The 22763-nt window shown below is 40.7% G+C and overlaps 4 protein-coding genes and 2 long non-coding RNA genes across 6 annotated transcripts; 1 reads left to right on the top strand and 5 right to left on the bottom strand.

Moving 5' to 3' along the window:
• Nucleotides 1-4997: 4997 nt before the first annotated feature.
• On the bottom strand, nucleotides 4998-5537 carry LOC136245056 (uncharacterized). Its single transcript, XR_010695720.1, has 3 exons — nucleotides 5259-5537; nucleotides 5121-5212; nucleotides 4998-5072 (listed from the first exon to the last, which is right to left on the bottom strand). It is a non-coding gene; the product is annotated as an uncharacterized lncRNA (long non-coding RNA).
• A 5625-nt stretch (nucleotides 5538-11162) lies between these two features.
• Nucleotides 11163-12825, bottom strand: LOC136245798 (uncharacterized). The gene is made up of 9 exons (XR_010696128.1): nucleotides 12727-12825; nucleotides 12379-12677; nucleotides 12205-12329; nucleotides 12031-12155; nucleotides 11857-11981; nucleotides 11679-11815; nucleotides 11440-11504; nucleotides 11322-11360; nucleotides 11163-11272 (listed from the first exon to the last, which is right to left on the bottom strand). It is a non-coding gene; the product is annotated as an uncharacterized lncRNA (long non-coding RNA).
• Nucleotides 12826-12869: 44 nt separating this feature from the next.
• Nucleotides 12870-14373, bottom strand: LOC136245323 (ATP-dependent DNA helicase PIF1-like). The gene is made up of 2 exons (XM_066036806.1): nucleotides 13543-14373; nucleotides 12870-13490 (listed from the first exon to the last, which is right to left on the bottom strand). Exons 1-2 carry the CDS (start codon nucleotides 14371-14373, stop codon nucleotides 12870-12872), a joined length of 1452 nt encoding a protein of 483 aa, XP_065892878.1.
• Nucleotides 14374-17879: 3506 nt separating this feature from the next.
• LOC136245322 (zinc finger and SCAN domain-containing protein 29-like) lies at nucleotides 17880-18707 on the top strand. Its single transcript, XM_066036804.1, has one exon. It carries the CDS (start codon nucleotides 17880-17882, stop codon nucleotides 18705-18707), a length of 828 nt encoding a protein of 275 aa, XP_065892876.1.
• Nucleotides 18708-19021: 314 nt separating this feature from the next.
• Nucleotides 19022-20596, bottom strand: LOC136245321 (uncharacterized). Its single transcript, XM_066036803.1, has 2 exons — nucleotides 20376-20596; nucleotides 19022-19829 (listed from the first exon to the last, which is right to left on the bottom strand). The coding sequence occupies exons 1-2, from the start codon at nucleotides 20594-20596 to the stop codon at nucleotides 19022-19024; spliced, it is 1029 nt and encodes a 342-aa protein (XP_065892875.1).
• Nucleotides 20597-20641: 45 nt separating this feature from the next.
• On the bottom strand, nucleotides 20642-21262 carry LOC136245320 (uncharacterized). Its single transcript, XM_066036802.1, has one exon. The coding sequence runs from the start codon at nucleotides 21260-21262 to the stop codon at nucleotides 20642-20644; it is 621 nt and encodes a 206-aa protein (XP_065892874.1).
• Nucleotides 21263-22763: the final 1501 nt, after the last annotated feature.

Genomic DNA, 22763 nt, shown 5'->3' with positions numbered 1-22763 from the left:
CCATATCCTTGTTCCAAGTTCATTCTATACATCCATCATATGCTTAGCAGTACCTTGTGCATTAGGTCAATAACATGGTGACGGATTGGGTTAAAATGTGGTGCATTGTTTATTACTGAATAGCGGAGTCAATTTTCTGATGCCTTATCTTTTTGATGACTATCATTAAGGCATTTATGGTATTCATTGGCCTTACAGATATGGTCATCAATGGTAAGTTACCCCACCTAGTGTCACCATACCATCAGATATATAACATTATAAAGTATGCAATACGGTGTATGGTAAGGTCATCATAATTTTATCTTATTCCGTCACCGCCCGCATCAATTTTCAGGTAGCCGCACCAAATTTTAATTATTTGATTATTGATCACGTGAATGCACTATTAGTATGGAAGGAGGCGCAGCTGAGGTGAATGCATATAAACATAGCAGTATGGTAACTATAAGGGGTTGGAGTCCCTCCACTCTTGTTGAACAGTGTAATGAACTCAGACTTTTATTATTTAATCATGTTGTAATTATCAGGTTATTATGTATGACGTCATTAATGGTTAACACTTGTATATATAGTGTCTATTGGACTATTTTAGTTTAGTTGTCATATGGTTGTGTTATCAGTTATATTGAACTATTAAGAGTTGTTAACGTGTGTTATAAGTCAAGAGACTTGCTCACTTAAGTACTTAGAGGGTACATTACACTGGCGACGAGGATAAACTGTTACTACTTATATACAAGAAGCACAACCTGTGAAGATGGCAACTCATGGTGAACTCTCAGCATTTAATCCGGCTAAGGAGCACTGGACAGCATACATAGAAAGAGCTCGTTACTACTTTATAGCCAATGATGTAAAGAGTGATGAGAAGAAGTGTGCTATTCTGTTTTCTGGCTGTGGACCTGAGACCTACCAGACAATTCGCAGCATAGTGGACACAGAGACTTTGAACACTGCTAAATTTGATACTCTGGTGGAAAATTATCACAGCTCATTATGATCCTAAGCCAAGTTTCATAGTCCAGCGCTTCAAGTTTTATAACAGAACCAGAGCAGCTGGTGAGCCTATTGCTGCATTTGTTGCTGCACTACGAAAGATAGCTGAACACTGAATATCAAGACACTTTGAAAGACATGCTGAGAGACCGGCTGGTGTGTGGAGTCAATCATGAAGGTATTCAGCGCAAACTGTTAGCTGAGAAAAACCTAACCTATGAAAAGGCTTTGGAAATTGCCTTAACCATGGAGACAGCTGAAAAGGGAACAAAAGACCTGAAGGCAAATGACACAACTATGGCACAAAAGGACATCCACTACACACCAATCCAGAAGTCACAACAGCGTTCCGCAACAGGAAGATCCAAGACCCAATCTGCAGTCACATGTTACAGATGCTTGGGTGAACACTTAGCAAATGTGTGTAAGTTTCGTACTACTGAATGCTACCTTTGCAAGAAGGTTGGGCACATAGCTAAGGCTTGTAAGTCAAAACAGAAAGGCAAGAAGAGCCAACAAGTTAACCAAAAGTTAAACCATTATGTTGAGGAAGATGATGTAACCACTGTTGCTACAGGGCACAACAGAGACTCTGATAGCTCATATAGAATGTTTACAGTTGAAGGCAACAGCCCAAACCCTATTATCGTTCAAGTAGACATCAACCAGGTTCCAGTAGAGATGGAGGTTGACACGGGTGCATCATTATCTCTCATCAACAAAGCTACCTATGATAGAATCTGCAGCAGAAGCCATACTCAAGCCTTGCAGAAAACAGATGTGCATCTCAAGACATACACAGGAGAGGCTCTGTGTATCCTGGGAACAGCCAAAATACAGGTCAAGTATGGTGAGATAACACAGCAATTACAAGTGTATGTTGTTGATGGGAGAGGTCCAAATCTCATGGGAAGAGACTGGTTAGGAAGCCTTAACCTAACTGTTGGTGTAATTAACAGTCTCTTAACACCTGCTGGTTTACAAGAGATATTAGACAAGCATGCCACAGTATTTTCTAACAAACTTGGTACCTTGAAAGGTGTAAAGGTCAAGCTACAAACAAAACCAGATGTAGCACCACAGTTCTTTAAAGCCCGTACCATTCCTTTGGCTTTAAGACAAAAGGTAGAAGCAGAGTTAGAGAGACTTGAGGGGCTAGGAATAATAATTCCAGTACAACATTCAGAGTGGGCAGCACCAGTTGTACCAGTTTTAAAGAAAGATGGCACGATGAGGCTTTGTGGTGATTATAGGGTTACTATTAACAAGGCAGCCAAAGTAGATGCATATCCACTACCAAGGGTGGAAGACTTGTTTGCTGCTTTATCAGGTGGTAAATATTTTTCAAAACTTGACATGTCACAAGCATACTTGCAAGTGCCACTAGATGAGAATTCCAGAGAGTTAGTTACCATTAACACTCACAAGGGTTTATTCCAATATACAAGATTGCCATTTGGTGTTTCTGCTGCACCAGCAGTTTTTCAGAGATGCATGGAAAACCTTTTTCAAGGGTGCAAAGGCGTGTCAGTTTATTTGGATGACCTATTAGTGGCGGGGTCAACAGTGAAAGAACACCTTGAAAACCTAGACAAATTTCTTGGTATAATGGCAACAGCTGGGTTAACATTGAATCTGACAAAATGCAAGTTTATGCTACCTAGTGTTGAGTACCTTGGTCATGTAATTGATCAACATGGGTTACACCCTACCAAAGAAAAAGTAAAAGCCATCAGAGAAGCTCCAGAACCACAAAATGTTAGTGAATTGAGGTCATTTCTAGGCATCATCAACTATTATGCCAAATTTTTGCCAAACCTGTCAACCAAGTTAGCTCCACTGTATGCTTTACTTCAAAAAAGAGTCCAAGTGGACCTGGGATCACAAGCAAGTCAAAGCTTTCCAGGCAGCAAAGAATGCACTACAAGGTGATGCACTCTTGGTACATTATGACAATTCAAAACAGTTAGTGTTGGCATGTGATGCCTCTCAATATGGGCTAGGAGGTGTTTTGTCCCATATCATGGATGATGGCCAAGAAAGACCAATAGCATATACCTCCAGAACTCTAACAGCAGCAGAGAAGAATTACAGCCAATTAGAAAAAGAAGCCCTAGCAGTTGTGTTTGCTGTTGGAAAGTTTCACAACTATCTTTATGGTAGACAATTCATGATTGAGTCTGACCATCAACCACTGTATTACATTTTCAGCAATTCTAAGGCAATTTCACCAACAGCATCCTCTAGAATCAAGAGATGGGCACTCACTCTAAGTGCTTATTCCTACACTATCAAGTACAAGCCTGGAAAGAAGCTTGGAAATGCAGATGCTCTTAGTCGCTTACCACGAAAAGCTACCACTGATTCCGATTGCATTCCAGGTGATCTTGTACATTGGCTAAACCATCTGTCAACCACCACGGCCAGTTCAGAACACATCAAACGATGGACAGACACTGACCCAATTCTTTCAAGAGTTCGACAATACATCCTACAAGGCTGGCCAACCACACAACTAGGTGAAGAATTCAAGCCATTCAAGTCACGCAGAGGTGAACTTACTGTTCTAAATGGCTGCATCTTATGGGGAGCTAGAGTGGTGATACCAACCCAAGGTCAGAAATCTGTGTTGGATGAGTTACATGAAACCCACTTAGGAGCAAGCAAGATGAAAGCTCTGGCCAGATCCTACATTTGGTGGCCAAAGATGGATTCTGAGATTGAGGAAATAGCCAGGAAGTGTTGTAACTGTCAACAGACCAGTACAGCTCCAGCCAAGGCTCCACTTCACCCATGGGAATGGCCTGCACAGCCTTGGAGCAGACTTCATTTGGATTTTGCAGGTCCTTATCTAGGGAGGATGTTTTTAGTGCTAGTAGACGCACACTCTAAATGGTTAGATGTACAAGTTATGGATACAATAACCAGTGAAAAGACCATTGCAAGATTACGCTTAATCTTTTCAACTCATGGCCTCCCACAACAGATTGTCACAGACAATGGGCCAACTTTTGTGAGTGAGACATTCAAAGAATTCATGGAACAGAATGGAATCAAACACACTTTTTCAGCTCCATACCATCCCTCATCTAATGGACTGGCAGAGAGGGCAGTGCAAACCTTTAAACAAGCTTTACGCCAGATGAAAGAGGAAAAGGGAAGCATAACCGAGAAACTCGCAAAGTTTTTGTTTAAATATCGAATTACGCCACATTCCACCACTGGAATACTACCAGCAGAATTACTGATGGGAAGAAAGTTAAGATCTAAGCTAGACTTACTGCAGCCAAGCCTTACAAGCAAAGTGCAACAGTCACAAATGACTCAGAAGAAACATCATGATGTCAAGAAGCCATACCGCCAATTTGTGGAAGGAAATTTAGTGTATGCTGAGAACTTTGCCAATAACAGCAAACTGAAATGGCTTCCAGGAAAAATCTCTAAGGTAACTGGACTATTATCTTACATCATAGATTTGTTAGATGGCAAAACAGTTCGTCGTCATGTTGATCACATAAAGGCTAGAGAAGAACAACCATCAAGAAATGACACTAACTGGGACTATGTAAATAGTGACTCAGCTGAGCAATCAACAGACACTTCACAACCTACAGCAAATATTGATGAGCAGTCCACACTGCGTCGGTCAACATGTACTCGACAGCCACCAGAACGATTTGATACCTCTCAGTATACTTGATATGTTAAAGCTTAAGAAGGGGGAGATGTAATGAACTCAGATTTTTATTATTTAATCATGTTGTAATTATCAGGTTATTATGTATGACGTCATTAATGGTTAATACTTGTATATATAGTGTCTATTGGACTATTTTAGTTTAGTTGTCATATGGTTGTGTTATCAGTTATATTGAACTATTAAGAGTTGTTAACGCGTGTTATAAGTCAAGGGACTTGCTCACTTAAGTACTTAGAGAATACATTACAAACAGGCTGCATAATTTTGACAAGGTAAGCAATAAATTTATTTCCACTGACCTTAACATTATACATACAGCTCCATACATTCTATTCTTCATTCTTGTGACCTAAGAACATGTCACCTGAGGAAGCTGTCAAAAGCAGAAACGCATTGTGACTAGTATTAAGTTCTTAGTTACCTGACTATTGACAATAATATTGTCAGAGTCTCCTGGAATTCTAAACAACGTCACAGAGTTCCGTCTACCATCTTCTCTCTCACCAATCACCTCTTAACACATATCTTAACTATTAAAATTAAACATTTTATTATTTACATTTTTTTCTCTCCACCACATAAGTAGCATTATTGAAGACATGGACAGTAGTCTCCTGGATGTGTCTGCAGATATCATCGGTGAGACCCCCAAGAAGAAGCCTATGTCCCCGAAGTCATTTGCCAAGGACGCTGTTGAACGCCTGGCAATAGTAACACCATCAGATAGAGTCGGTGCCGCCGAATTCTTAAGTTCCAATACTATTGATTACACTCCCGGCGTTGTGTCGCTCCCTGAAGTTACTAGGAAATCTATCAATGACATCTTGAAGGAACCACTTTGGAGAGTCCTAAAGGAAAAAGCTAAATCTATAAGCAAACAAACTTTCTTAAGTGACTGCATAAAGAACAAAGCCATTCCTATAGGAGTAACACCAACAGTTCCTTTGAAAATCATTGACCATCCCCAAGAACTGTCTACCAAGTGGGACGAAATATTAAACGAATGTGGAACCAGACTTACCACAGCACTGGATGACTTCCACAAAGTTGAAATAGCTCAAATAGAGCTTAAAGCGGCTAAAGTCATCCATGATGCTTCGTGTGAATTACTACCTCAGTTCATCACTGAGTTCACTAACATAGGTGATATTCTAGAAGGCACCATCAGAGAGGTCAAACTGTATTGTGCAATTACTACCAGGAGACTGCAACGTAAGCGAAGCGCCGTAGCCAATCTTGATCAATCTGTAAGGAAGAAGAAAAAAACTGTATAAACAACACCATCTCGTAAGAAGCCTCTTAAGAAGGTTAAACCGAAAAGGCTGTTTTCAAAAAACTTGAAAGAGAAAAAAGACTTAAGTATATTCACTAGGAAACAACAAAAAAGATATGTTAAACGTATGTATATAAACAATTATAACAAACCATATAACCATGACTCTAGTACATGTATTGATGCCAATTGTATAACTTGTGCCAAGCAGTATGTTACCAACTTGTCAAGCTATACACTATCAGAGACCCAAATTTTCCTACTTAGTAAAGGGTTGAGTTTTGTCCCAACAGCAAGAAATCCTAACCATTTTGAACTATTAAGAGACCTAGATTATTTTTTCCATAAAATACGAAGACTGTCACGGCCTAAAAAACATACAAACCAACATGCTATGGTACCGAAATTCCCTAAACGTAAACTTATGAAGAGAAGGTTTGACTATAATAGGGCATTTACATCATTTGCAGATTTAGAAGGAGTTCTTGGTACTGTAAAACAAGAAGTTTCAGAGTTATCTCTTGCAGATAAAGCCAAAGGGAACCTCACTTACAAGGAGCGACAAGCCCTTAAAGAGCTTAAGAATAATTCTGATATTATAATAAATAAATCTGATAAATCAACAAATGTTGAGATTCAAGACAAGTCTACTTACATAAGAGAGGGTCTTGATCATCTCAACGACTGTAATACATATTGTAAGCTAGATGGTAACCCCACAGCAAGTATTTGCATGGAGATAAACTCCGTACTTAATAAATATTACAAAAGAGGACTCCTCACTAGACAAATGGTTGAGGCTTGCTCCCCAACTAACAATGCCAGATTAGCCAGACTTTACTTTTAAAGAAAACACACAAGAATCCAATGGGAATTCAACCCATAGTTAGTTGTTGTGACAGTCCTACGGAAAACCTATCACAATTTGTAGACTACTGGCTACAACCAATCATGAAGGCACTACCCTCATATCTTGAGAATTACACCCAATTAATCAATGAGCTTAGACAGCTTGAGGTCGAACCAAATACTATCTTAGTAACGATAGATGTAAAATCGCTCTATACATGCATTCCACACTCAGATGGAATAAAAGCATGTCTAGAAGCATTAACAGAACTTAAAGTGAGTGACCCATCTCTACCTGATCCTGAAATGTTAGGCAAATTACATGAAATTGTTCTGACAATGAATACGTTTGAATTTAACAACACTTGTTATCAGCAATTACAAGGCGTCGCTATGGGGTCCAAATTATCACCAGCCTATGCAAATATTTTTATGGGTAGGCTGGAAAAGGATTTTCTATCCCAAGTCGCTTTTAAACCGCTGTACTACAAGCATTACATTGACGACCTAATAATACTATGGGAACATACGGAAGATGAACTTAAGAACTTCATTTCTAATTTAAATGCATTCCACCCCACAATTAAATTTACCTATGAATACAGCCACCATAGCATCAACTATCTTGACCTCCAGATACACAAGGGACCTGATTTTTTATCTACAAAAACATTAGATGTCTCAACCTATATTAAACCTACAAATAAGCAGGCCTACATCCATGAAACATCTTTCCATCCCCAAGGTACTAGTAAAGGCGTCATTATTGGAGAAATGAAACGATTCATCAGAAACTTGACACGTTCTTGGAGTTTAAGAAACAAGTTGATGTTTGACCATCTAAAAACCAGGCGCTAACAATGCATCACATTATAACGGTACATTTAATCTACCTTTCCTTTTTGCAGATATTTGCTACTGTTATGATTAGAGAAGAATGAATAATGCTGTATGGAGTGCAAGCACAAGAAGTTGACAATTACTGTATTTGTGTAGTTAGCTTTATGCGTTAAATTCATGCAACTGTGTAATGAAACTATCTGTTCACTATCATAGTAGGTTATAATAAGGAGAGAGATGTCTTGTTTTGTCAAGACAATATACTACACAAGTACAGGATCAGGAGTACCATGCACTGGGTGGACTGTACAGGAGCCCTAGCAAGACTTACAGTAATACAACAATAATAATTATAGTATGCAGAAAAGTTTAGTTTAGGTAAACCAATAATAGATCCCAGCCGGGGAGGCTCTAGAATTAAGAGTATTGTATGAGCAAGAGACAGCAATGAGAGCAGCCTGCTCAAACAGGGATCTTATAGTCTTCTTTGTCACTTTACAAGCATTGGCCACTTGGGTGATTGTGTTTGGCATAAAATGCCTAAACAGCCAATCCTGATGGAAATGTAATGAATATATAAGCCAGAAAGGTGAAGGTCATATTGCAAACAGCTATACCAATCTTCCTTCTGAGCACTAGTAGTCAAAAGATGTTGTTGGGTATTGGCAGGGATTGTTAGTTCAAACAAACAGATGGATTTATTGGAACCAACACCAAGTGAGGCCTGCTAAGGGTGTTTCATAATATCAGCACTGAATACATAGTCTTGATATTATGGTCAAGCTGAAGCAGCTGCATTCAGTGGACACCCAAGGAAACTCCCGGCTATAGGGTTATATTATAATATTGGACACACACAATGTTTCTTTCAAATAGGCACAACAATATTCTACCTCCATGTATTCACGCTCAGTCACTGCAACCATTTATATAGCGCAACTGTGAGCTCCAGTGTCAATGGTCTGATTCAAGAGCGTTTTGAAACATCTGTCTTCTCATAAACGTTTGTACTACAATGAATTGTAGCATTCACATCAAAAGATATTCGTTACCAAACTATTCAGATATGGGCGCTTAATTTTTGATTTGGCATGAAGAGGCGCTTAATACTATGATCCTCTTCTGTGATTGGGTACAAGTTCCCGCTTCTCTGCAACAAACTATCAATCCTTATGATTGGTTATTTTATTGTTTCCATGGTTTTGTTTATCGTTCTTCTAGCAACAGAGAGAAGTGAGTTGCTGTTTTAGTGTCGGAGTAGAAGCTGTACGTTTAGTATTTTTTAGCATGTCTGCAACTGCAAGTACGATAGAGTACGAGCTTGTGGAGGAGGAGGAGATGGACGAAGCTAACTCTGAAGCTTCGTATGCTTCTCTCCATTCTTCTCCTCCTCCACTGGGCGATGACTCTCAGCCTGAGAGCTCTCCTCGTTCTCCCCCTCCAGAAAGGGGTGAAGGTGGAGGAAGAGGACGAAGGAGGCGGCGTGGGAGGCGCCCTGCCCCTTATCCACCTAGGGAGAGAACAGGTGGTGGAAGGTATGTGTGCTATAACTTTATTTGGTTTAAATTTAGCTTGTGTGCATGCATGTGTTTGTAATTTAGTTAGCTAGCTATATAGGTAGTTTAATGTTATTGTAAAATTCGTTCATGTCCTGTTCTGTTTGCAGATGGAGAAGAGGCGGAGGTGGGAGGGGAGCAGCAGGGGCACCAGGTGGAGGAGGTGGGGGGCCACCTAGAAGAGGAGGAGGTGGTCCTCCTAGAAGGGGTAGGGGGCATAGACGCCCCCGAAGAGGAAGGTATGGTTTGTGCAGAATTACCACAATAATTCTGATGTTTTCTGTTCACAGATGGCCGAGGAACAGGGTATGTTTTGGCTTGGATTTTGTGTCCTTACTGATGCCTCCCATTCATAGAAGACGTGGCAGAGGAGGGGGAAGGAGGTATTTTGCTTTATATCTAGTGACTTTATGATATATTATTTATTCATAGATGGCCAAGGGGACTATCACGGTATGCGTTGTATTTACTTTTGCTACTGGTTTCTACCATGCATTTGCAGATGGCATCATAGTAGAGGAGGGGGAAGGTATGATTTGTTCCATATTTCTTGGTGTTAATATTTTTCTACTTTTCACAGAAGAGGTGGATGGACAAGGTGTGTATGGTTACACTGTGTGCGTACTGGTATTTCAAGGGTTAATTTTTGTTTGTTGTAGTTGGCGAGGAATGGGGAGACTAGTATGTTAAATCAGCTTTTGATGTATATTTATTAATGCCACTATATCTTTGTAGCTTTCGGAGGGGTGGGATGCAAGTGTAAGGATGGCACTGTTACTTCACACTACTTATTGCCTTTCTGTTGCAGATTTAACTCACGTACACTTATTTTATGTAACCATGTAACTATGTAGGCACTGTATGTAATACTTGACTGTTTATCCTTACATGTATATATCTTAGCATACTATCAATTCATTTTATTATAATCTTAAAGTTTATAATCCTAGACACCATTGGTTACATATTTCGTTCATTGACGGAAAACTATGGTGATAGCTCTGGATACACAGAAAGATATATGGTACTATTTAGTTTATATTAGGGAACTTCAACCAGCTGCAGCAATGCGACAAAGTTCCTCCACATGTCGCGTGAACGATTTATGGTACTGTTTCACATATCAGGTCATATTTAATTGACGCACACCATCTGCACATATAAAGTCAAAATATATGTGGCTTGCAATGCCTTCCTTAATAAATCATATTCCCAGACACGATGATATATCAGGGAACTTCTACAAGTGCCGTAACCAGCTTCAGTGATGTGACAAAGATCCACATGCATGTCGAGTGGATTTGCCAGTAGTACACAGTAAGATTACTTTGAGAAGACTGAAAATGAATAATCCTTTATAACAATTCTGCAGGATTTCTCTTGGAAATTCCCTGAAAATTCCCCACTCCAGACCGCAAGGCCGACGCTTGGGCGTATCACACATTAAAACAACACATATGTTCCGTTATTATGTAATTAAGTGTTTTTTACTCAATATCTTGATGAGTATGCGTAGAGTAATAAGAGTATGTAATTCAGGTAACACAGTGATGTGTAGGAACTTCAGCAGGCCATGTAGCCAGCTATAGGCAAGGGTTTTTTTCCTTACAAATGGCACCCGTGCTTATCTCTATATGGGTACAAGACTGTTGGTATAAGAACAGTTGGCCATCCAAGGAAATTGACTTGGTGCATGTATAATGAATATGATAAATCTTCATACCATCATTAGATCCAAAGTGTTTCCTTTCAAGGAAAGTTACCTGAATGTCTCCTTTATGGTACTAGATAATGAGTACACGTGATCGAAAGTGCTTGACCACTATAGATGCATGGTATGGCTAGTGCAACTGTTGCAGCATGTAGCACAACACCCACAACAGCAAGCCTTCATCATTTCATTCAAAGGATGACACCCGCATAATAACATTTTCAACAGATTTTAGCTGCTTAAATAAATCCATTGTTTTTACCATACACTGTATGAATAAATAAAACTTTCTATTTAAATGTCATTGCAGAACTAGTCAAATTCAACCAGACCAAGCATGTGTTCTATGGAAAGTGCTAATTATAATGAATACGCTTATTGAATAACTCTTACATTTTAATCCCAAGTGTTGATCTTTTCCTAATTCTGATCCTGCATATGCATAAGTAAATGGAGTTCCATATAGAGCACCACTTCAATAGAATACACTTTAATAAGTATATAGGCTTACATTTGTCAATGAATTAGTAAGCCTGAATTCTTTCTTTTCTCCTGTACAGCATGTCCATCTCAATCCTGCATAATGCATAGACGAAGATAAACCGCTGCTTGGCCACTTTAAGCGATCAACCAACATTGCTAACAAATTCCTTTATATCTTGCACCACTAACTGGTGCTTTTATGTCTACAAAATGGAGTTCGTGTACAACCTAGCAACAGTTAGAATATGCTGCATTTAATGCACTTGCATTGTTATTATATGCTTGGTCTTACCTCCATTCTGACCTCTAATCTCCTCCTCTTGTATACTCTCAATATATATATAGCTTGGTCTCAACACATCCGTAGTTTGCCTACAAAGTGGAGTCCATGCACAACCTAGCAACTGTATGAATTAATTAGAATACACTGCATTATAGCACTTACATTGTTATTTTGTGCTTGGTCTTTCCTCCCATCCAACCTCCATTCTCCTCCGCTTGTACTCTGATATAGCTATAGGTCTCAACACGTCTGTAGTGTGTGTCTACAAAGTGGAGTCCTTGCACAACCTAGCAACAGTATGAATTAATTAGAATACACTACATTTAAAGCACTTACATTGTTATTTTGTGCTTGGCCTTTCCTCCCATCCAACCTCCATTCTCCTCCGCTTGCACTCTGATATAGCTATAGGTCTCAACACGTCTGTAGTGTGTGTCTACAAAGTGGAGTCCTTGCACAACCTAGCAACAGTATGAATTAATTAGAATACACTACATTTAAAGCACTTACATTGTTATTTTGTGCTTTGTCTTTCCTCCCATCCAACCTCCATTCTCCTCCACTAGCACTCTGATATAGCTATAGGTCTCAACACGTCTGTAGTGTGTGTCTACAAAGTGGAGTCTTTGCACAACCTAGCAACAGTATGAATTAATTAGAATACAGTACATTTAAAGCACTTACATTGTTATTTTGTGCTTGGTCTTTCCTCCCATCCAACCTCCATTCTCCTCCGCTAGCACTCTGATATAGCTATAGGTCTCAACACGTCTGTAGTGTGTGTCTACAAAGTGGAGTCCTTGCACAACCTAGCAACAGCATGAATTAATTAGAATACACTACATTTAAAGCACTTACATTGTTATTTTGTGCTTGGTCTTTCCTCCCATCCAACCTCCATTCTCCTCCGCTTGTACTCTGATATAGCTATAGGTCTCAACACGTCTGTAGTGTGTGTCTACAAAGTGGAGTCCTTGCACAACCTAGAAACAGTATGAATTAATTAGAATACACTACATTTAAAGAACTTACATTGTTATTTTGTGCTTGGTCTTTCCTCCCATCCAACCTCCATTCTCCTCCGCTTGTACTCTGATATAGCTAGGTCTCAGTATGGTGCTTTATATATCTGTACATGCTTTATGAATCATTGTTGGTAACACTGCGCAGCCGTTTCATCTCCTGGGATGCTGCTTTGGATGTCTTGATTTTAGCACTAAGTCAAGCAGGGCGACCCCTACTAAAGTTCGCACCCTGATGAGGGCTACATAGGCCATGCCATCTTCAAACATGGCTGGACCCAGATCAATTACAGCTGCATCTAAAGATAATCCTTGTACTTTGTGGATAGTTGCAGCCCAACACAATAGCAATGGCAATTGAGTTCGTTGCAATGTTACACCTTGTGGAGCAAAGAATTTGGCTGAAATAGGCCTAATCTCTACAGCCTCAACTCCGTTGGTACCAGGTACTTGTATTGTATGAATCCTTCCTACACGTGGGTCATGGAATTTTACAAGTACTGCAGCTGGAAGTGACCCTGGTTGGTATTGACATTCTGTATTCCATTTAAATCCAACAATCACCCCACGGACACCATTTACTAAACCATCTTCACACATGATGTTACGTCTTAGCATCACCTGAGCACCCACAGCTAATTTCAACATACGTGGAAGTCCTGCACAACTATTATCATCTGTGGGAATGAGATTTTCAGGGACAGTTCGTGATGTTACACCTTGTGGGAAGTGACGGGATTCTAGGATACAATGTTCTGCTTTTAAACTCATACACTGGTTTGGTTCTGGATAATTCTAATAGACACTGCATATTGTACTCTTCTACATGTTCTTTCCTTGGAAGCAAGTAGAGAGTAGAATGAAATTTAGGGTCATTAAGTTGAACAGAATCAGGGATTCCAGATGTTAACCTTGTACGTAACTTTGCTATGTCTTCATTTGTTTGATTCCCCGTCCTTATTCTGTTCAGTATTTCTGAGTAACACGTATCATTTCTTTGGCGCATGTTCGCAGTCAACTCAATCACTGTGAACAATTCTCTCCACAAGTGTGTTGAGCCTTGTGTGTAGCCCTTGCCATTTAGAAATATACAGCGATCACGAACAGGTGGAAGCTGATAGAAATCACCAACAGCAATTATGTTTAATCCACCAAAGTGAATCTCGGTGTCATCGGTTCCCTTAATTTCTGTTAGCCTTTTATGGATGAACACAAAGGTCTCATATGACACCATACTGATTTCGTCTATGACAACAGTATGAACATCTTTCCATAATATCCTCAACTCATGCAACCTTTCAGCACTGAGTTTGGTATATCTTGTAGAATTGTTGTGTTCTACAGGGAGGCATAGTGCACGGTGAGCAGTCGTTCCCCCTATATTAAATGACGACACACCAGTTGGGCCCATCAACATGCAAGCATTTTGAGACCCTGTGTGTGCTCGTTCAATGTGTTCCTTGATTACACTAATGATATGGCTCTTACCAGTGCCAGCTCCACCTGTGATGAACAGGTGAAGTGGCTCCGGGAGAGTGTCTCTCTCTCTCATGAAGTATTGGTGGCGAGCACAATTGTACTGTACCACACGGTCAAATGCTACTCTTTGAGTATCATTCAAGCTAGCAACCTTTTCTTGATACTCACGATCTGTCATTCTTAACCTAGAGAGTATGTTGTTATCTCTATCATCAAAGAGGGCAGCCTGAATATCACTATGTTCCTGAGCAGATACTTCTTGGGGACCATCCGATTCAACCAACGCAGCTTGCTTAACATTCTCATCTGCATCTTACATTGGGTCAAATCCTGCAGTTTCAGCTTCTACTTCTAAAGTATGCTGCACTGCATTAGGAGCAACAGGCGCATATACATTGTCACCGTAAGTATTCTGCATTTCAGACAACTGTTGTATGGCTTGTTGTACTTCTTCAGCAAATGCATTGTGTTCTGAGTTAAGGAACTGTAGTTGGTCCCTCTTTGCTAACAATGCTTCCTGAGCAGTTGCATGCTTTCCAAGCAGGTCTTGTGTCTCCTGACGCCATGGGAAATACAACAACAAAAGATGGTAATAATAATCATCTCCATGGGATTCTGGTGTCATTATTGGAACTCTCAAGCAAGCTTGGTGCCTTCTCTGTACAATAGTTCCCAGGTTATTCTGAAGTTGAAAACGTGGTAGTCGACTAGCACTGTCATCAGAGTTTTCACCTTCGTTGTATGTACCACTGACTGTATTATACCACACAGCAAAATGAGCTAGTGTCATATTGTCAAATGGTTGACCTGCTGGGCGTGCAGCATAGCGATCAATGAGACCATGCATAAAAATATTTGTATCACCATCATCCAGTTCACGCAATTGGTGTGAAGGTCTCACAAGTCTAGTACGACGCCATTTAGGAATAGCAGGGATAAACACTGTTGCACGTGATGAGCCCTTTAGGTGCAGACCTGCCAACAGAAAAGCAGCTTCTTGTTGACTGAGCTGACGATGACTTAAAAGTGTATTCCCAATTTTCCTAAGTCTATCGCGTGCTGTTGCATTTGCAGGCAAATTTGCCAGCTGTTCAGCAATAGCTTGCTTCAGTACTTGTGACTCATCCTTACAAATATAATGGGTCACATACATGGCAGCACCATACACAGAACCAACCACCTGTATATCCATGTTAGCCCTCCAGGCTAACAGGAGATATGGGTTATAGGGATTTACCATTTCTGCACCTTCTTCACGTTTGATTATGTAGAACCTAGCTTTGTTAACTCCATCTGCATGAGTTTTGAGACGGGTAACAGGACTAGGTTGTTTGGGGTAATCAAATCGACAACCAATTCCGCTGTTTTTCTTACACGTGTGTGTGTGTGTTTGTGCTTTTGCAACCTCAAGACCAGTTCACGCAGTTCATCATCCTCACCGTCTTGTGGTATTCTTGTGGTGATATACTGGTCAATGAAGCTGGGGACGTCTCGCAGACCTTCAACTGTTTGAAGGTCGGGAGCATTCTTCACCCAAAACAGCGAATGAACGTGGGGGCTGCCCCTTAGCTGAAACTCAATGCGCCAAAAGTAGTCTACTATTTCTCCAATGGGTTTTGATGGACCTTTCATGAATCCGAGAATCTTTTGAAATCTCTGAGAGAAATGTCTAGCTGTAGTAACAGGATCACTGAGCAGGAACTGGTGTTTCTGTTCTGCTGTCAAATCACACACACTTTCTTCCGTTACTTCCATTCCTGCTCGTGTTGCCAAGACAAGGAGCAAATCAGGCCAGTTCATATCATCAGCAGTCAATGTTATAAAATATGTTGGAGCACCTAGAGTCTTAAACATAGAGAGTAAGTCCATTTTTGCTTTTTGCCAATAGGCTATGGTTGACCTCATGTTATGCAGAAAGCCATAACAACTGTCAGACAACTCTGGGTTGCTCGCAAGGTCCCTGAGTTGTCCAGCAGTGAGGCGTTCTCTAGATTCTGGTGGTTGTCTATCTCCAGATGGTCCATCCACTGGCTCTCTTCTATGTTGATGACTACCACGGGCATTGCCTCGTTCTGACCTTAGACGTACAGCTACTGATATGCTTTCACTTAAACGGCGCTGCTCATATACGTTTAGTCCCCAAAAGAGATAGGGTATATGACTAGCCCACCTATTGTCCTCACTAAGAAGGCGTGACTGAAAATAATTTAATGTACTGACTGGTGGATCTCTAGAAGTCTTGTATCCATTTCTCCCATCTGGGAACAATGTTGGAAAGGCCATTTGCTCTGCAGTAGTGGATGTAAATAAGCTAATAGGGGCACCTTGAACACGATTGAGTTCATGAATGGGTGGGCCATCCGTGTTCAAAATATCGGAAACTTCAACATTAGGAACCTGGTGATCTCTTCGGATTACAGATGTTTCTTCCACTTCCAGCAAATCACCTGGTTCCTCTTGAGGGCCGATCTCATTGTCATCTGTATCACCTTCAATCTCTATATTTCTATATAACATATTATAGTCTTTCAACCAATGGAGAGCCCTTATCAACAATGGTCGTCGAACACTAAAGTATGTTTGACGTGATGGGATTTCAGATTGTTCTGACCTGCTTGCTCTTGGAGGTGCAATGAGTACGATCCCAGCGTTATCAAGGGTCTTCGGCAATGACTGACATATTTCACTAGTGTTAACAGGAAAATTGATGGTCTGACCCTTGAGTGCACGCTAGCCATAAGGAAGCACTACCAGCTTCATGAAAGGTTGGACACGTGAAATCAACCTTTTTTCCATGTTATTTAAACAGCTGAGCTCTGGGGGGATGGCACTAACTCGCATGTTGTTCACTAATGCAAAGGGTGGCAATTTTTGCTTTCGTAAGAAGGGTTTGCATCGTGAACATACCCACACCATACCATCACAGTCTGTAGCAGCACTACTCAACTCCCTGTTGTGGACTGGGAGGAGGAGAGGGTCAGCACTATTTATGTATGATCCACCATTATTGTAGCACAAGCGAGTGCAACAATAACAGGGGTTAAATGGACCTACATACACTGAGCGCTTAAATTGTTCTACAGCCACTCTGTTACGGTCATGAGTGGCTTGACGGGCTGCACTTCTTCTCATACTCTGGTTTACTCGGTTGATGTCGCGCCTACTTTGTGCTTGCTCTGCACTCTCAAGGGCTCTCCTGGATGCAGTCCTAACTCTATTTGAATGTCGCCGCTGTTCTATATGGTCATCTGTCTCACCAGCTCGCAGGTTTGTTACCCTCTCTCTTATACTTGTGAGCCGTTCTTCACTTGCATTTTCCATCTCACTGGCACGTTGACTAGTCTCTCTATCTCATAGCTGCCAGTCTATCTTCTCTTTCATTCTCTGTCTCACTGGCACGTTGGTTAGCCTCTCTCTCTATCATAACCGCCAGTCTGTACTCTCTTTCATTGTCTGTCTCACTAGCACGCCAGTTAGCTTCTCTCACTGCGTTCACACTAGCACGATAGCACGGTTCGGTACAGCACGGTTCGGTAAAAAGTGCTGTGTGAACTGTGACCGAACCGTGCCCAATCGAACCGAGCTGGCACACTTCAAACTACAAGGCCAGCACGGTACGGTACGATAACATTCAATATAAGCGCATAAATATATTTATTTTATAGGTCGCGTGCACCGACTGTAATGGCTGCTGTAAACTGGAGTCGCGAAGAGACCTTCAAGCTTATCAGCTTATGGAGTGAGGATGTTATTCAGCAACAATTAGAAGGTTGCCGTAGAAATAGTACTGTGTTTCGCAAAATTGCAGATGGATTAAGCAAGGGCGGTTTCACACGTACCCTGGAGCAATGTAGGGACAAGATTAAAAAGCTTAAAGCAGAGTACAAAAAGATTCGTGATAAGCGAGATACTACTGGACAAGGAAGGTACCCCGAATGGGAGTATTTTGACGCTATGAATGAAGTAATGGCAGCTAAGCATTCAACAGAACCACCTGTCGTTGTGGAGAGCTTTTCTGACTCACAGACTGTGGACAGCCTAGGGCATGATGATACCCAGGACATGTCTGAGGGAGCAGCTAGCTATAGTGAAGGGTCCACAAGCCCTGCAACAAGTCATGCATCAGGTCGCTCCTCAAGTAGTAATTCATCATCATCAGGTACTGATAATGCTGCTATGGATGGTGATACACAGACTTCCGGTGGTAAAGGCAAGAAACGTAAGCTTGGCAAAAGAGAAGCCACCAATGAATTGTTTGATAAAATGATCGAGTTGCAGGCAAAGAGCGACAGGCTAATGGTAGACCTTGAAGAGAAACGAATGAGACTTGAGGAGAGGCAAATGGAACGTGATGCCCAGATGCGCCGAGAAGAAAGGGAATTCCAATTCCAGATGATGCAAATGTTTACACGTTTTAGCGTACCTCACCACGGACCCCCACCACCACATTACTCACCTTTTAGTAGCTTTGGTCCAGATTATGATCCGGATGCAACACAAGAAGGATTATAAACCTATGTATTGTAGTTGTTAGGTACAATATTTTACTCAAACTGTGATAGCATGTACATCAGTCATTCATAATACATTGTTTACTAGTTGTGTCGAAAGTATTCTATTAAAGCATTTCTCACATTTTGTGGTGGTCCAGTGGCTGTATCTCTGGCAACAGTTACTGGTTGATCACAATCACTATTCACGTTCTGTACCCAAGTATCATTAAAATGTTCGCCATGGACTTCACATATATTGTGAAGGATGCAGGCAGCAGTGATGACATGTGGGATGTTATCAACATTCATGTCATTTCTCTTCATCAAACGGCGTCATCTACCCTTGAGACGACCAAATGCTATTTCAACAGTGATCCGTGCCCTGCATATTCGATAATTGTAATTTCTCTGATCACTGGTCAAGTCTGTATTGTGTGCAAAGGGCTTCATCAACCATAATTTCAATGGATAGGCTGAGTCACCTATCAAGTATAGTGGAATACGAACTCCTGATACAGTAATTGTGTTGTTAGGCAAGATATGGTGGTGTTCAATGTTGTCATAGAGGGTAGATTGAGCAAACACTCTTGCATCATGGACGCTTCCTGGCCATCCTACACACACATCTAGGAAGCGGTAATTTGCATCAACGACTCCTTGAATTAACATTGAATACCAACGCTTTCTATTATAATAGTCGGTATGCATGAGATTTGGGGCAGAAATTGGTATATGACAGCCATCAATAGCTCCAAAACACTGAGGGACACCCCATTTGGTTTTGAACTCTTCAACAACAGTAGATAGGCGATTATTAGTGGGGAATTTAATATACTCCTTTAACAATACATCCACTATGCAGCGACATGTTTCATGTACTATTTCACACACAGTTGACCGTGCAATACCAAACAGGTGGGCGATTGTACGGTATTCAATTGGGGTTGCCAGACTCCAAATAGTAACAGCCACTCTGCGTTCTACGGACAAACACTTTCTCATCAGAGTATCAGTTCTTGCCAAAGCTGGAGACAATTTGCTACAAATATACAAGAACGTTTCTTTGGACATCCGAAAGTTATCTAGCCAATCTTGCTGGTTGAATGTTCTCAGAACAACATTATTCCACCACACATTGGATCTGTAAAAGACCATATCAAGATGTTACACAGTGACCAGCAATTTTATGTACATAGCTCATATACACTGATGGTAGCTAGTCAGTATTATTTCTGTGTGTTTTAGCAAATTAATAAATAAAAATGGCGATAACAACTACGAAAAGTGTCAGAAAAATACCTCGAGGAAGAAACCCAAAAACGCCGTTCTACTGGAAAGGAGGCTACTTGAATGGCAATAGCCATAGTTAAAATTCGCCGTTGCCTTGCCAAACGCCGTTTCATAGTTACAATTCGTCGTTGTGCTTTCTGAAATCTGCGACGTTGTCTTTCTATTGCTGCTCTTTTAGAGATGATCGACTTCCAGAGAAAGAGCAGTGAATAAACTTGAAAGACAATAGCAACTTCCATTTTCAGTAAGCGCACTGATAATAATTACAATAATATTACTTACGCACTTATCGCAACCAGGCCACGAAGCGTGCGAGATTTTACAGTGTGAACAGGCACCACAATTGGACCGTACCGAACTGTGCTGTACCGAACCGTGCTATCGTGCTAGTGTGAACGCAGTGTCTCTCTCTTGTAGCTGCCAGTCTATGCTCCCTTTCATTCTCTGTCTCACTGGCACGTTGGTTAGCCTCTCTCTCATAACCGCCAGTCTGTGCTCTCTTTCATTGTCTGTCTCACTAGCACGCCAGTTAGCTTCTCTCTCTCTCGTAGCTGCCAGTCTATGCTCCCTTTCATTCTCTGTCTCACTGGCACGTTGGTTAGCCTCTCTCTCTCTCATAACCGCCAGTCTGTACTCTCTTTCATTGTCTGTCTCACCAGCACATCAGTTAGCTACTCTCTCTCTTGTAGCTGCCAGTCTATGCTCCCTTTCATTCTCTGTCTCACTGGCACGTTGGTTAGCCTCTCTCTCTCTCATAGTCACCAGTCTGTGCTCTTTTTCATTGTCTGTCTCACTAGCACGCCAGTTAGCTTCTCTCTCTCTTGTAGCTGCCAGTCTATGCTCCCTTTCATTCTCTGTCTCACTGGCACGTTGGTTAGCCTCTCTCTCTCTCATAACCGCCAGTCTGTGCTCTCTTTCATTGTCTGTCTCACTAGAACGCCAGTTATCTTCTCTCTCTCTCGTAGCTGCCAGTCTATGCTCCCTTTCACTCTCTGCCTCACTGGCACGCTTATTAGCCTCCCTTTGTCGCATACTTTCAAGTCTTTGGAATTTCTGAGTTTGTGTTTCAGAAACTCGCTGTCTAGCAATTCTCTCACTCTGTTTGGCTAATCTACTCTCCCTTTGTGCTGGTGTCTCAATAGCTCTCTTTGAAGCTTTCCGCATTTTATCAGAAAGCTTCCTATGAGCCCTTTCCTCTGAGCTTTCCGCGGCCCTTCTTTTGCGCTGACGCTGACGTTCTCTAGCTAACCTATCATTTGGCTGTGACAAATTCAACTCTTCCATATGAAGTAATTAACCAGAATTTTACAGATAAATAGATGAAAATATATTGATGATGAGTTCTGCAATAGTATACATTCATCCATTCATGCACGTAAAACATGTATACATATACACATACATTCATGCATATAGGACATACATACGTACATACATACATACATACATACATACATACATACATACATACATACATACATACATACGTACATGCATACATACATACACAGAAACATACAGGTTTGGCAATTGAATTCGTTGCTGTGGTGATTGAATACTTAGGCAATTGAATTCGTCATAGGTAAACCATCGTCAAGAAAACAACTGCTCATCACAAAGTGAATTAATTTACCATGGAGAGTTAGGCTTGTGATTCTAGAAAGTGTGCTTGTATACGAAGGCAATGCATGACTGGAAAGTTAATTTACCTTGTTTGTGAGGTGAGTGACCACGCCCATCAGCACAGCTGCAAATATTGCTAAAGAAGTTGTACTGAAAGAATTATCACTTATAAAGAGTTGTTTACTACAGTTGTCTTTTAGCAGTTGCTATATCTTGTTTTTTTTTGTTTTCTCCAGCTGCCAATCTTGCTACGGATGAAGTCTAATTCTAATCACTCAATTGGCAACGGGACAAATTCATTTGCCAAAGTGACAAATTTAATCACCAGAACTTCCAATTATACAGTAGGCCATTGTTATGTGGTATATACATACCTGTATACAGACATATTTGAGCATGCATGCATACATAACTGATAATTGCACAGATAAATATTATTTTATCAACTACACTCAGTGAAAGAACTGCTTAACTCATTACGTATATACCAATATTGTTAGGGAAAACAGCAACAGCAGGTGTTCCCTGAGATATTGCATACAGTATTCGACAGAAATTACAAATACAAGTAATGTAATACATAAGCATATCCCCTTTTAGCACAAATCTTATTAAAACCCTATAACTTAATATTTAAAACATAGAGAGAACTGATATACTATCTATAAGACATTGCATTTCCTCTACACAATTACACTTTGACTGACCTCATATACTGCTAACAATACATTAATCTCGCGTGGCCACACAGTTTAAGCTGCTTTATATTTTCACCACTAGAGACTGAATACAAACCTGCATAAAAGACAGAAGTCACAATATAGCTTTTAGAAAGAGTCATAAACAACATTGAGAATAAGTTAACCTTGTCTATTAACTTAAATAACCACGATAAAACTCCATTATCACGGACAGTTCCATGAACTGAGTCGCCTTGGTTACCTTAGAATGTCACGTACACGCAATTATTAACGTTGCTAAGCACTACTAAGTAACACATTTCGAACAAACCGCTTTCAACAACTTATTATGCACAGAAGTATCTTCTCAAATGTTTTATGGTTTGTCTATAGTGTTTTTTTCCACAAATTCTCTCTACAAACCCTCAAGGAGGCCCTTCATTTTTGTTCGCGTATGTAGGGACACACCCCTTTTAAAGACC

This window comes from Dysidea avara, chromosome 15, assembly GCF_963678975.1.
Source record: "Dysidea avara chromosome 15, odDysAvar1.4, whole genome shotgun sequence".
Lineage (NCBI taxonomy): Eukaryota > Metazoa > Porifera > Demospongiae > Dictyoceratida > Dysideidae > Dysidea > Dysidea avara.
Note: the sequence above shows the minus strand (reverse complement) of the source record. Positions and strands in the feature narration are given on the sequence as shown.